This window comes from Mastigoproctus giganteus, chromosome 10 (assembly GCF_048544385.1).
Source record: "Mastigoproctus giganteus isolate SK-2022 chromosome 10, ASM4854438v1, whole genome shotgun sequence".
In the NCBI taxonomy this organism is placed as follows: Eukaryota; Metazoa; Arthropoda; class Arachnida; order Uropygi; family Thelyphonidae; genus Mastigoproctus; species Mastigoproctus giganteus.
The window spans coordinates 25286405-25301890 of NC_143584.1; the positions used below are offsets into that span (position 1 = coordinate 25286405).

At 35.5% G+C, this 15486-nt stretch overlaps 1 protein-coding gene across 1 annotated transcript in view; it reads right to left on the bottom strand.

The window, feature by feature from the left end:
* LOC150078880 (uncharacterized) overlaps positions 1–15486 on the bottom strand; it is a 187684-nt gene that overhangs the window by 72168 nt on the left and 100030 nt on the right. Inside the window, exons 8-9 of the mRNA XM_090382881.1 lie at positions 9484–9684; positions 8021–8819 (exon numbers count right to left, since the gene is read on the bottom strand). Coding sequence (XP_090239007.1) covers positions 8021–8819; positions 9484–9684 — 1000 coding nt within the window. The remainder of the gene's footprint in view (positions 1–8020; positions 8820–9483; positions 9685–15486) is intronic.

Genomic DNA, 15486 nt, shown 5'->3' on the forward strand with positions numbered 1-15486 from the left:
TTGAGAATATGTATTGCTAGTGGCTTGAACTTTATCCTGCATATTAATTGTATATCAGAGAAAGTGAATAAAGCACCCCATTTGATTTTTAATTGCATTTTTCTGCAGATTGTTATGTGTGGTGCATCCATCTGGGTTGGCTATGCAATCAAAGTAAGCAACACCAGAAAGCTCTATTCTATACATCGAGTTATGTTAATCAAAATGGTAATGGCCTGCAGAATGGTTTTCACAGAAGCTTTGCAAGTGTTAGCTGGAAAAATGCCACTTGATTTGCAGTTAGTGTTTAGAAGCCTATCCTGTTACAGTGAAACTTCCCTTTAACGGATAACCATGGGGAACGAAAATGTGACCGTTAGAGAGAAGTGTCCGCTAACAAGCAGTCTGAGGGAGGGAAAAAAAAAAAAAAAAAAAGAAAGAAAGAACAATCGTTAAACGTTTAATGTAAAATTAAATTAAATTATATACAGATTTTGCACAATATTTTTGTAAATAATATACATATAATTGCGCTATGCATATTATGACTTTATCTTAAGAAAAATACATACAGTAATCACTTATTTTCTTCTGCACCTTCTTCCGGCTGATAATTTTGTTTTCAACATTTGTTTGGAGTGAAGAAACTATCGAAAGTCCTTCAGTATCTTCTTCAGCGGCGAAAAACATTTTTAAACGATTGATTTGTATGAGTGCTTCTTCTATTTTCATCGGTGGTTCGTCGTTAATATGTTCTTCGACAGAATGACCTCCTTCCATTTCTTCATCCTCATGAGGAACTTCTTGAAAAATATCGATGATAATGTCGTTGATATCTAGAGCACCATCTTCTGTAGTGAGGTTCGAGTCTATATCTTTGTAGCTAGGGTTACTTGTAGCGGAAGTATCGTACATTATCAATAAATGTTGAAGTTCTTGTTCTTCTTGGTACTCCATATTGCTATTCACAACTTCAATTTTTGCGTTTGAGAAGCCAGACTTTACAAAACAGTTCACGACAGTTTGTTTTCTAATTACGTTTAATGAAGAGAAAATCCATTGAATCGCATCTAGGATGCTGATTTTCTTTGAAAGGTCACTCGCACATGTTACATTGTTTATGTTTGCAATGAGATGTCTTAAAACACGTTTTCTGTAGTGAAGTTTAAAATTTTTTATTATCCCTTGATCCAAGGGCTGACACTCTGCAGATGTGTTTGGTGGCAGAAAAACGATTTGAATGTTGGACAATTCAATGTGCGGGTGAGATGCAGCATTATCCATGAAAAGAATAATTTTTCTGTTTTGACGAATCATGTTTTCATTAAAGTGACTTATCCATTCGCTCATGATATCTCGTGTCATCCACGCTTTTTTATTAGACTTCCAGTCAACATTCAAAAGATTCAACTTTATGCCCTTGAAACGAGGATTTTGTAGTTTTCCTATAACAAGAGGTTGTTCAAAGTCTCCCAGAATATTTGTACACAATAGTACAGTCAAGCGTTCCTTAGAAATTTTTCCGCCCTGGCACTTTTCGTTTTTTAGACTCATTGTTTTTTCAGGAAGAGCTTTAAAAAACAACCCTGTCTCGTCACAGTTGTAAATATCTTTAGCTTCAAAATCACGACATAAATCTTCCAATTGGACGGTCCACTCTGTTACAACCCCAGTATCAACAGATCCACCTTCACCACTTACGGTTTTCCAAGAAATTTTATGCCGAGTTTTGAACTTGTCTAGCCATCCCACAGAAGCTTTGAACTCATTTACTCCCATAGATTTCGCAACCTCCAAAGCCTTTTCCCTAATAATAGGCCCATTAATGGGAATTTTTTTAGCACGTTCGCGACAAAACCACTCACATGTAACATTGTCAATTTGAAGTCCAACAGTTTTCGGAATGATTTTTGAACCTGATCATTTCCGTGTTGCCAAAATTGTTTGAGCAGTTCACTTTTTTTCTTTTAGGATGTCGCTTACCTGCGTCTTCCTGATTTTGAATTTTGCAGCAAGATTGCGAACACTATTTTTTTGACGATTATACGCATTAATGAGTTCGACTTTTATCTTTTAAAGTTAAATGTTTACGAGAAGACATTGTGCACTTCACACGACACTGAACAAACTGAAAACTGAAACTGAAAAGACGAAAGGCCGGCCATATTCCCGCCCCTGCACACACCGAATTCATCAGAAGTTTTACGCGTGCCTTAAAATTCTTGAAAAAGGGTTTAGAACCTTGATAAAATTCAGACAATCGGAAATAGAAAATAAACACACGATTGAGGCAATACGTGGAAGAAACGTTCCTAGAAAAAGGGCCGTAAGCTCGCCCGCTGTCCGTTATAGGGAGATCAAATTAAGTGCTAATCTAAACGAAATAGTGCAGATTGCCTGCCCGCATCCATTACAGAGAATGTCCGCTAGACAGAAGCTGCAAACACGTTAAAACCAATGGAGGCAAGTTGGGGAATTTGAAAATGTCCGTTGCAGAGAGATGTCCATTAATGGGAGGTGTCCGTTAGGAGAAGTTTCACTGTATTTGAGAAGAGGTATAAAATCTAAGTTGTTGGGCATCGAATTTAACACTTTAAATGACTTGAGAAACAAAAAGAAGAGAATTTGGGAGCTCCTTTTACAAAAATGGCAAAACAGATGGAATTGTTCGGAAAAAGGTAGAATAACATTCAAATTTTTCTCTTGTGTTAATGGTGCAAATTGGCACCTCCGTAGCCAGGTGGGCAGGAGCAGCAGTGCATAGCACCCGCTTCTTGATTAGACCGGGGTTCGAGCCCGTGACCACCAAATATGGAGGATGCGGAAAGGTCAGGGAATGACCACCGCATATCCCAGAGTAATATGGCCTTAGTTGCTAATGCTCCTAAAAACCAAATAACTAACAAACAATGGTGCAAATTATATTAAACCAATCTGGTTAGTACCAAATCTATGTTGTACATTCTTACTAACAGGTCATGGATCAATTTTTGCTAAACTGAATAGTCTTGGAATTGTAGCAAGATGCAACTGTACATGTGGTGATCTGGAAACATGGGAACATGTTGTGTTTAATTGTTTAGAATATGCTGATTTGCGTTTGGATTTACTGAATAATGTTGATAGTGTAACTCGTCTGGTTGATGGGATTGAGCCATTACTTATTAAAACAAGGGAAAATTTTATTGCCTTTCAAAATTTTGCAAATTCAGAAGGAATATACTTTTGCAATTGGAAGAGTTAAGGTTGAATAATGGATGAATTGATGGACTGTACCCTCTTCTTAAAGGCCGCTACACACGTTCGGGTAAACCTGTCAGTTATGCCTGCGCAGGCATGCCTGTACAGGTCTACTGGAGCGTGTGGATGATAAAACTGCACAGGCAACCGGAGGAAATATGAAAAATCATTCGATTTGCCTGAACCGGAGTGGTCTATGCAGGCAAACTGGAGCGTGTGTAGTGATGTGGCAGGCGCACTGCCAGACTGGGGGATTTCCCTATTCGACTATCATTAATAATTACATAACTTCTATGAAAAAAAATTCACTATTAATTTTGTCACCGATTAATAAAAAAATTGCCTGCATTAGAAGTAAATTTTAACTTTGAATGCCAGAGTGTCAATAAATATAATTTATAAAAACAACAATAATAAAATTCATTACTATATTATTTTATCAAATCTTAATAAATCTGGGGGATTTTTCTGAGAATTTTGCTAAAATTATTGTCGAAAATTTAAGGTCTTCATAACTTCTTCCAGTTGCAAGAAATCTCAGAGTTGCAGTTAAATCTCTTGTGCGGTGAAATGGCCATCCTCATAACAGTATAGTCTTTTTTTTAATTACTGGAGTAACTAATGAAAGAAGCTCTAAATAAGTTTATTCATTCATTATGCCAATCTTTAGCCAATCTTTAGGGGCCAACTGCACTTCATTTAAGTTCACATGTGTGTGTGTTATGGGTGTTTAATGGCGCATAAGCTACACTGGCTATAGTGTGCCTACAAGTTTACAGACGCCTCCGTAGCCAGGTGGGCAGGAGCAGCAGTGCATAGCCCACGCTTCTTGATTAGACTGGGGTTCGAGCCCGTGACCAGCAAATACGGAAGATGCAGAAAGGTCAGGGAATGACCACCGCACATCCCCGGAGCAATATGGCCTTAGTTGCTAATGCTCCTAAAAAACCAAATAACAATAACAGGTTCACATGTAAATAAACTTCTTTTTTTCAACCATTCTTTGCACCATATATTACGTTTTATTTTATGTTTAAAACATTTTGTTGCAAATAATAAGCCAACTATTGCTAAAACGTCGCCTGTCGATGCCATGGTCAGCCGACTGAATGAATGGTGACAGGTTTACAGTAGTGTGTGGATGCACTATGGGTGTCCAGTAGACCTGTACAGGCGTGCCTCTGCAGGCATAACTGACAAGTTTACCTGAACGTGTGTAGCGGCCTTTACACAAAACAGTATGTTAATTTTTATATAGGAACAGAGAAAATTCTTTGTAGAGGTGAACAGGATGTTGGTATTCTGTTTCCTTAATGGGTGGGTGGCAAGAAGCAGTTGGCAAGAAGCTTTAGTTGATTTTCTTGGATTTGATCCTGCAATAACACCTTTTTCCAGCTTGGTTTTGCTGGTTAATATGAGGTAACTTCTGTTGAGCTCTCTGGCTGCTGGTAGATGGCTGTTCGTTGAACTCTTCGTCTTTTGCAGAATACTGGCAATGATCAATCTCCAGGATGTGATGCTTGTGCTCACTGTGAAAGTGTCTCTTCATTGGTTTCTGTTGTAGCCTACTTGTCCAGCTCGTGATGATCAGTCTCTAGGATGTGATGTTTGTGCTCATCTGTGGATAGTGTCTCTTCATCGGTTTCTGTTGTAGCCTACTTGCCAGGTTGTTGTGCTGTAGCTGAGAGGATGACCATTGCACAGAACAGTTGATTTGTAATGGGAATGTGAAATTTGTATTGTAAATAATTGTATACTGTACTATACTATTTCTATATATATGGCAGATTTGCCAGTTTTTTTGGCTAGGGGCCACTTTACTCAATAAATGAAAAAAATGAATGAATAATAAGTAGAGATGCATTCCATGAATTTTCATGGATGGACTGCAGCTCACAAGCCTTTGAGAGCAAAAATGAAGGCAGATTGTTGACTGGTATGGTGCAAGTCACACCGAACCTGGACTGTACATCAACAGAAATTAGTCTTATAGAGCATTTGAAACATATTACACACTCTTTCAATCTGATGGATGTGTTTGAGTATAAAGAATGCCTGGAGAATGCTTACTGCTTAAGTGTATTATCCTAACTATAAAGATGAGGTGTCATGGTCTGTGAGCATTTCTCATGGTATGGATTAAGCACAGTGAATGGAAACATGAATGCAGCACCATATACTGTTGTTATGAATGATTCTATGTATTCTACAGTACAGCAATTTTATGGAGGTAGCTCTTGCACCTTCCAATATGACAACATTCCACATCACAGAGCAAGGAACTGTGAATGCATGGTTTGAAGTGATTAACATCAGAACACTGCACTGGCCAGCACAAAACTTGATTCCCAGCTCAACTGAATCTCTTTTGAATGAACTGGAATGCAGAATTAGGTTATTTTGGTTTTTTTTTTTTTTTAGGAGCATTAGCAACTAAGGCCATATTGCTCCGGGATATGCGGTGGTCATTCCCTGACCTTTCCACATCCTCCGTATTTGGTGGTGACAGGCTTGAACCCCGGTCTAATCAAGAAGCATGTGCTACGCACTGCTGCTCCTTCCCACCTGGCTATGGAGGTGCCTTGCAGAATTAGGGCAAGGCACTCTCTGTTCATAGAGCTCAAGAATGCTCTGAAGGAGAACTGGAGGATAACACCACCAACCTTCTACTAGGAATTGGTAGTGTTCTGTAGCACATTAAAAGAGTTATGGACAAAGATAGGCCAATATGCTATTAATTTGTTTTAATAAATTACATGTTTTGGTCAAAACTACATGCCCCATTACCTTTGATAGGATAATTTATATCAAATAAAAGGCTCACACCAAAAAAACATATTCAGCCTTTTGCTAATCATGTGGTCATTATAATGAAAAATGTTATTTGGCAATTTGAAATTAAGAACAAGAGGATAGCGGTGACAAGCCACAAGCATCAACTCTGTTTTCTTATTCTCTATATCAAATTCCTAAAAAACTGCATTAGTATACTTTCTCTATATTTCACTGAATTAACCTCATCACGAAAATATTTAATTTATTTTGAACACTTTTGTGTGCTATTATCATTAAAACTTGATATACAATACTCAAAATGAGTAAAGGCTTTCTGCATATACCTCATATGGTTCTCAGGATACTGTCATTCATGTATTTGCTTTTCTTTAATTTTGGAAACCAGTATTTAATTCAGTTTTAATTCAATTTTATATTATTACTAATAATTAAATTTTTGTAAACAATTTCTTAACTTAATTATAAGTAATTAAACCACATCAATGAAAATTAATTTACAGAAATCTTATAAAATGCACAGAAATGAGCATAAAAGCATCAAAGATTTTAGATTATACTTTTATGATAAGGTGAGTTATAATTAACACTAGAGGTACTCTTGAACTTTTGCTTACTTTTAAATTACATATTAATAATATTCAATTTCAAAAAGAAAAAAGAATTATCTTCAGTTGGGCACTCCCTAAGTAATAGGGAGTGACAAATAGAAAATGGATTACTCTTACCTAAGTGGTGTATTTTAACTAATGATGTAAATTTAAAAGACTATAGACCTAATTGTGTCTTAGCAGATATCCATTCATAGAGAACTTTTGACACAATACACAATATTCTTGGAGCAGTATATGAATAATTTTTGTTATATAATGCATTTAAATTATGCTTTAGTATACTAAATAAAAGATGTTTCATCCAAAACACTGAATGACAAGAGAGAGAGAGAGAGAGAGAGAGAGAGAGAGAGAGAGAGAGAGAGAGAGAGAGAGAGAGAGAGAGAGAGAGAGAGAACTTATCTGACCACCAAAAAATTATGCTGAATGCCTTTCTCAAGTTAATAAATACACACACTCTTTTAAATATCTATTCCTAATTAGGAAACTTGTTTGAAGAGCAACAGCTATTCAACTAATGTTATAAAAAACAAGTTTTATATAGCCTTCTTGTACAATAAATCTAATTTCCATGTACTACTTGTGCTCACTACCCTTAAATTTGAGACAAGAATTACCTTAAAAACATACATTAACAATATCTTGGGAACAAGAGTACACTATGCATTTTAGAAAGAATATTATTTATTTCCAAGGTCTTATTTGTGAACAGTTTTGGTGACTTCCTCCGAATGCAAGTTTCTAATATAAAAGGCCATACCTTTTATATTCAGTAAACATCAAGCAACTTACTGATATTAAACACCGAGAATATATATATTCCTGATACAATACTTCAGTAATAAACAGCTCTGTGGTAACAAGTGTTGATCTATATTCCTCATACAATGTCTGAAGAGTAGAATGTTCCTATTTAGCACTGGGAAAAAAGTTTGCCAAATTTATGAGACTGTCCTTAAAAAAAAAAAAAAAAAACTAACAAAAATTTTACTTTTGAAGGAAATAACATGTAAGTTGTGCTTACTAATGAAGAATTATGCTTACACGCTCCTGCAAGTAAGATTCTGCATATGCACTGAATGCAGGAACCAATATTCAGGTAAAGTACTGAATAATGAATAAAGGCTTATCCTGAGATTTATTAAACTGAGTCTAATAAACTAAGTATTAATGTAGCACTCTGAAATGCAAAATGAAAAGTAACATTTTTTATGCAAAATGAAGACTAACGTAGTGTTACTTTTCATTTTTGTATTACCTGGCATTAATTTAGAGAATATCACAAATAAGGATACAAATTATAATACTAACATTAATCTGCAATTTAAATATTTCAGTTCCCTCTTTAAAAAAAATTAATATATTTATTAACTAAGAAAAAAATGGATACCTACCATCAGAAGAGCACAAGGTATTGTTTTCTGTAGCTGGATTGGTAGCAGGGTTTTCTTCAACAGGAAGGTTATCTCCTTGACAGATATCAGAATCAAGTTCATTTTCTGTGATATTGTTCTCTGTTAATATATCCTGAGGATCTGATGTGGAACAACTAATACTAATTTCATTAGAAAAATTTTCTTTTTCTTCAGGAAGGAGAGTGACAGTTTCATAAGAATTTATATAATGTTCCTGAGTTTTATCTGCATTTTCTGTAATAATTTCATTAGATCCACTAAAGTTTGTGTCATGCGCTAAACCTTCAGAAGACATAGTGTTACTAGCTGGCTGACATTCCTCTTCGATCACTGCTTCAACCTGTGGAGTGTTATAGGTCTCGGCAACAAGGTTGAGATGTTCTTCTATATGACTACGAAGTTTCAGAGAACTAAGAAAGAACTTAGAACAAACATAGCAGGAATATATTAGTCTGTGTTTGCGATGATGATTTTCTAGGTATGAACGTCTTGCAGCAGTATAATCACAAAGGCCACAGTGAAGGATATTGGGGCTATCACGGATATTGTGCACAAATAGATGACGATCTCTGTCAATCTTTTTTTTAAATTTGCGATTACAGATGTAACAGGCATGCAACACAGCCATATGCTGTTGAGATTTGGCTAGAAATGATGTTAAGTATCTTTTACCCATTGGTCCTGTATGATATTTTCTCACATGATTCATTAATGATTTCACTGTATTATAGTCATTGTGACATAATTTACAAGGGTGTCTGACATTAGTGTGGGTGGCCTGAAAAAAAGCATAAAATGCTAATTAAAAAAATTAAAAGAAATTTTTTTTATATAAATTAAAATTATCTGAAAATTATTTAACTTGAATATCTATTAAATCGTATTACAGTTATATTACTATTCATATAATGAGAGAGAGAGAGAGAGAGAGAGAGAGATGGTTGTTTGGAAGTAATCATCATGGAAACAGCAGGTATTCACATGTTAATCTTTTTCATGTTTTATTTATAAAAATTAGCAGAAGGTATACTCTATGAATTTTATGAAAAGCAGAAAGTATACTGTGTATATAAGGCTTATTAATCGAATTCCAGAGGGTATATGGCATATACCTGTGTGTGTGTATGTATATATATATATTAAAAATAATAAAACTAAGTATTGTCTAAGAATCAAATTCTAATAAATTTATTTTTTAATTTTCAGTAAATATTTTAATATTTGTTTTTAAAGTCTTTCAATAACCAAAAGCTTTCTTTAACCAAAACCAATAACCAAAAGTAAAAGGTATACGCTATTCACCTAAAAAAATCCAAAGGATATATGGCATTCACCCATGTATACCCGCCACTTACAGCCTTGCTCATATCACTTAGTTAATATTAGATGAGAAACTACATGTTAAAAAAATCAAAAAAAAAAAAAAAAAAAATGTAACATACCTCATGCTCAGCCAAATGACTGCGATTACAACTCTGAAAACTACAATGTGAACATTTAAAGTAGTTTCCTGTGTGCTTACGCATGTGTGTATAAAGATTGCCTTTTGCATTGGAACGATAAGAACACTGTGGACACTGGAAAGGTTTCAGATCTGTGTGAATTAAGCAATGGAGCCTCATGTGAGATAATGATTTGAACACCTGCAAACAAAATGAGAATAATAAATTAAGAATAATAAATAAATTTAATATATTTTATATTATGTATTTTATATTATTATTTAATGAAATTAAAACTATTAAAATAGTTTTAATTTCAATATTAAAGGTTAACATAGCTAAAATACTTTAGCTACGTTAGCTAAAGTATTACTTACAGTTAGTTTACTTACAGCTATTGCATGTCGGATGTAAATGGCTTTTTACTTATTTTTTTTATATTGTCTAAATTCTAAATCAAGTGATTAGTCAGTTTTCTGAGGTCAGTGCAATTGTCTTGCTACTACCAGCTAGTACAGGAATACTTCACATAGCATGGTTTCAAACAGCACGGGTTTCGCTATAGCACGGTTTACAAATTGAAAAAAATTAACTGCATAACACACCAATACGTTTGATATGTATGTATGTATTTTAATGCCAGCATGTAGGCCAATGCGTTATGGATTCGAGGCCACGCTGACTGTTTTCACATCTCCTATTATATACGGACTCTGCTAGCTTTGACAGATTAGTAAACACTCCAGATTCCGAGTGGTGATTGTGCGTAAGCTGTACAAATATTTTTTGCTGTGTATGTTTATTAAAGATTATTTTTTAAAAACGTTACACCTTTGTATGCAAATATGAGTGGAAAGAAGAAATGTAATGGCGCTGAGTGTTCTTCTAGATCCAAACATCAAACGAGGTATGAAAGTAAGGCAGGCGTTGCAGAATGACATTCAATGTTATAAAGAGATGTATGCAGATAAAAAGAATAGAAAAACTGTGTAAACTAAGCTGATCAGTTATTTTTTAAAATAAAAATAATTTGTACTGTATTTACTAGTTCATTTTAGTTTCATTTTTTGCAAGAATTTCGTGTGCATCAATTTATAGTAAACAAATACCTATATATTTTTGTAACTTGACCCATATAATCAAATTATCGGAATGCATTACATTAAAATACATACTAATAATACCTCGATCAGCGCGGTATTTTTTTGGCATGAATTAACCGTGCTATGCGAGGTATTCCTGTATACACAATATTGCATATTTCTCCTTAACCCTTTCCATACAGGTGTAAAAGAATTATCCCTTGGGAACTTCCCAAATCACTCTCTTATGTGCATGTTAAAAAATGTTAAGGTTGATGGCACACTCTGGTTTGATTGAATCCCAAATTAGCCAATGGCATGTTAACTTCAGTTTTTAACATGGAACGTTGATTTATGAATAAATACATTGCATTAGAAAATACAAACAATTCTTTAATAATCTTCATAAAAGGTCCAATGCAGTTTAACATGCAACTGCTAATTAAATTACCCTAGCCTCTTCTTTACATAAACCAATTTCAACAGTCAGTTCATACGATGTAAGTGTATCTTATTTTTTTAAATGTTTTTATTTGTCATTATGGATTTCTGATCTATAATTAGCATGCTCCTGGACCTAATATTCCACTGCAATAATCACTACAGAGAAGAAATAACAATATGAACAATACTCTTGTTGACACTGATTGGACAGGAAATGTGACTTGTAATTTTTAAAGTAGTAAAATAAAGTCCACCTATGAAAAAAATAAATAATAAATAATAATAATAAAAGAAAAGGAAGGAAAATGTTAAAATCAGTGAGAATATGTTTCTTTGCAGGTTTAGGGTTTCCAAAAACAAAAAAAAAAAAAAAAAACAAAAAAAAAAAAAAAACAAAAAAAAAAAAAAATTGGAATGAATGGGGAAAAAATTTTCAGAAGTGAAAACTCTGGACCAGCGAGACAATATGTCTCTGTGACTAGCTAAAGCTGTTGTCACAATCTAAAATGAAAATTTAGAGCAAGTAAAATGAAAGTTGCCTAATCAAGGATAAATGGAAATATTTGGGCTGTTTGTATTGGTTTTAATGGGAGTTTTCTGGCACAAGGGAAACTAAAGCCACATTGTTCCTGTCACAGTAATTACACAAATACAATCATTTTATCTAGACATGTGTCAGAAATGATAATGTAAATGAATCTGCTTTAAAAAACTAAATAAGTCAGTCAGATTAGCATTATCACCGAGAATATGACCCAGGTCCAATTATGCTGGATTATAAGAGATATAAAATTTGCAAGTTGGCCAGCTTGATTTTGGGGACAGTCAAGGAGGATGTTTTACTGTCAGTAGACAGGGACAATGTGATCAGTGAGGAGGATCCTCACCTCTCAACAAGTGAAGATGGATGAAATGCATGTGCCCAATGCATGTCCTTGCAAGGACAAAGTTGTAGCATTTTCTTTATTTGAAAGAGCATATTATGAGTTTGTTCCGAACATACCGATGCCCTCTGGTCAATACACACCTGCCATATAATGGTTTTGTACTCCATATAAGGGACTAAGGCAGATAAGGACATATGGTTGAGTGAATTTTTAGGCTGCTCAATTTGTTTTCTCACTCCCTGGGTTCAGCATGCCCAGGAACACGAATGTTGAATTGATTGGGTTTGCTGCCAAGGCAAGTCAGATTATGAGGTAGTGGTTTTTTTTTGCATCTTAAAAGAAAAAATCCTTGGAAAAACTTACATCCCTCTGTGAGTCTAATTAACTTGTTCCCTTTTTTTTTTGAAACAAGGAATGCAGATACCAAAAATTTTACTGTGGCTAAAAGAATAATTAGTGGTTTCTTTCACCACTTCACAAACCACCTTATTCTGATGTATAGTAATTTGAAAAATAGCAGTGGAAGTTTGGGACTTTCTGGGAGTACTTATAACATTATGACTTTGAGCGCTATAGTAGTATAGCATAGGAAAGTAATGGCGAACTTGTGAATAGCTGTACAGAAATATCCATTGAAAAATTCTTGAGGTAGTTACTGCAAGCAACTACATGGGATATGTCATGATCACAAAAAACATGAAAAGACAGACTCTCACGTGTTTGTATACCATTCAAAGTACTGGTAACTTGTGCAGATATCTAGGAATATTAGAAACACACATTCTGATATACTGGATGCCGAATTTGAATATGATAAATACAAAATGTTTAGGCCAGATATATCTTGATATATATATGTATACGAGGTGCTACCCAAATGTTTCCGAAATTTGAATGTTGCACGGGAACTATGTCTATAAACTACATCATCCCTAACTATACAGACTTTTGTGGTGCTAGGTAACACTGCATGCATCCTTTATGAATCAGTGTGCCATGTGGCATCAGGCTGGATAGAGTCATTTATTATTTATGCACAGTTCTTTCGCAGTGTGTTTTGCATAGTTTGCGATTGCTGATGTGAGAGAGCAATATGCTTGCATCAAGTTTTGTTTCTTCTTAATGATACAGCAGCAGAAACCCATAAGAAGTTGAAATAAGCTTTTGGTGACAATGCTTTAGGCCAGACGCAGACCTACTACTGGTTTAACCATTTTAAAAACGGTCAAATGTTGTTTGATGACAACGATCACTCTGGGCGTCCATTGAGCACCATCCCAGAAAATGTCATAAAAGTTTGGGGGAGCAATCCATGAAGACCACAGGCAGACTATCCATGACATTTGTGGCATTGTAGGACTATCATATGGCACGTGTCAGTGGATTTTGTCAGACGAGTTGAACATGAGAAGGATTGCAGCCAAGTTTGTGCCACGGTTACTGAGTGAAGACCAAAAGCAGCATCGCATGGAAGTTAGCAGAGATCTTCAGGACTGGGCCAGGAGTGATCAAAGCTTCCTTTCTACGGTCATCACTGGTGACGAGAGTTGGGTATATGGGTATGACCCAGAAACCAAGCAACAATCATCCCAGTGGAAGAGCCCATCTTTGCCCCAACTGAAGAAAGCCCGACAAGTGAGGAGCAATGTGAAGTCCTCGCTGATCTGTTTTTTGGACATTGACGGGATTATCCATAAGGAATTTATCCCTCCTGGCTGCCTTGTTCTATTCCGCAAAGTTCTTTTGCAACGTCCGGAGGCGGTTAAGGGAAGCTGTCAGGAGAAAATGACCAGAGTAGTGGCGTGCAAAGCTCTGGGTCCTTCATCATGACAACACGCGAGCCCACACATCTCTCACAATCGTCCCACCCCCCTTATTCACCAGACATAGTCCCCTGTGACTTCTTCCTCTTCCCAAGAATGAAAATCAAGCTGAAGGGTCAAAGGTTTGGCAGCACAGAGGATATCCAAACTGAATCGCAGGCAGTGCTGAACGCTATGATGAAGAAGGACTTTCAGGATGCATTCAAATCATGGGAGAAGCACTGGGATTGGTGTTTATGCTCTCAATGGGACTACTTTGAAGGTGATGGTGGCGAATAAGACCCAGAGTGAGTCTAATTTATTTTATACATTTCAGGAACTTTTGGGTAGCACCTTGTATGTGACAGAAGGGAAAGGAAGGAGAGTCGTGCTTTTAATTGCAAAACACACTGATTCAAGAAGAGAATATCCTACAGATGAGAGCTTTTATTTATACCAGGCTGACCGAAGATATTATTCAATCAGCCTGGTGCAGAATAAGTGATGGGAAATCAAAAATGAGATTAGGGATTTGCTACAGCCCAAAGTGTGATGAATATCATGACAAATTATACTGACAAATGGAATGGGCAAAATGATTTTATACCTCATTTTTAAAGATTCATACAGGTATTGAGAACTTCTGCATTAGGAACCATTAGCAGATAGTGATCACAGTGTATTAATGTGTGACTTGATAACTGCTGATAAGGTAATGGGAAATTGATTTAATTTCATAATTTTTTCAAGGGAGGAAATTATGTTGGCCTTAAACATTATTCAAGTTCTATTAAATAATAACAGTTGGTGAATTATGCCAACTCCCTGGTGTGATTTATAACAAGCACTAAGGCTGAATGGGAACTGTTCAAAGAAGTAAACTGAGAAGCCACCCATCTTTTTATACCTTTAAAGCATTATTACTTAAGGCCTGGATCAAAGCGGATGACCACTAATCTGATGAAGTCAGAACAGAAAACAAGAAATAAATAAAAGTTGTCAAGAGTAGTGGTATTGGTTATTGGTATATTTCAATGACACTGAACATGATGATAAATATAAATTAATCCATAATCTAACTAATGACCTCGCACAGCTTGTTCATTTGCCTATAAGAATACCAGACAACCCTAACCACACACCCAATACCTTTGATCTTTTTCACACCAACAAGCCTTTGAAGTAAACGTTCAATAACAGTGGATCTTTAGGCACTTCCAATCACAAACTGGTGATGGTCTCTTCCCAATGGAGTCTTTCTTTCTTTCTCTCCACAGTCATTCTCAGCCCATGCTGTTTGGCATAACAGGATGTGGGAAGGTTGATCTGTGCGACTTCTATTCTTTACCCTGGTCCGATTACTGTGTTATATCTTCTGATCCCAAAATTAAACAGGTATTGAGAAAAATGCTAAGGCAAGGCATTGGCAATGAAGGAAAAGGGCAATAATGAATAATTTTCTCAATAAAATTTGTATGCTTCACTGGATTTTATTTTGATCATACAGAGATCTTGTGCTTGAATCAAAAACCAAGGGCTGGGTATTCAACCTTAAGGTTCGAGCTTATGCTCAACTTAGAGACAAATAATATCCACAATTCTGCCTAAGTTGCTAAATCTTTTTAAATCATATAACATTACTAGGCAAGACCACTAGGTGATCTCTATTACTGAATGCATGCCAAACTGTGAATAACATATTTTATCTAAATGAACAGCATGAATCTGATACTGATTGCTGTATACACTGTTCAGTTTTCTAGTCATATGGATCCAACTGGTCATCAA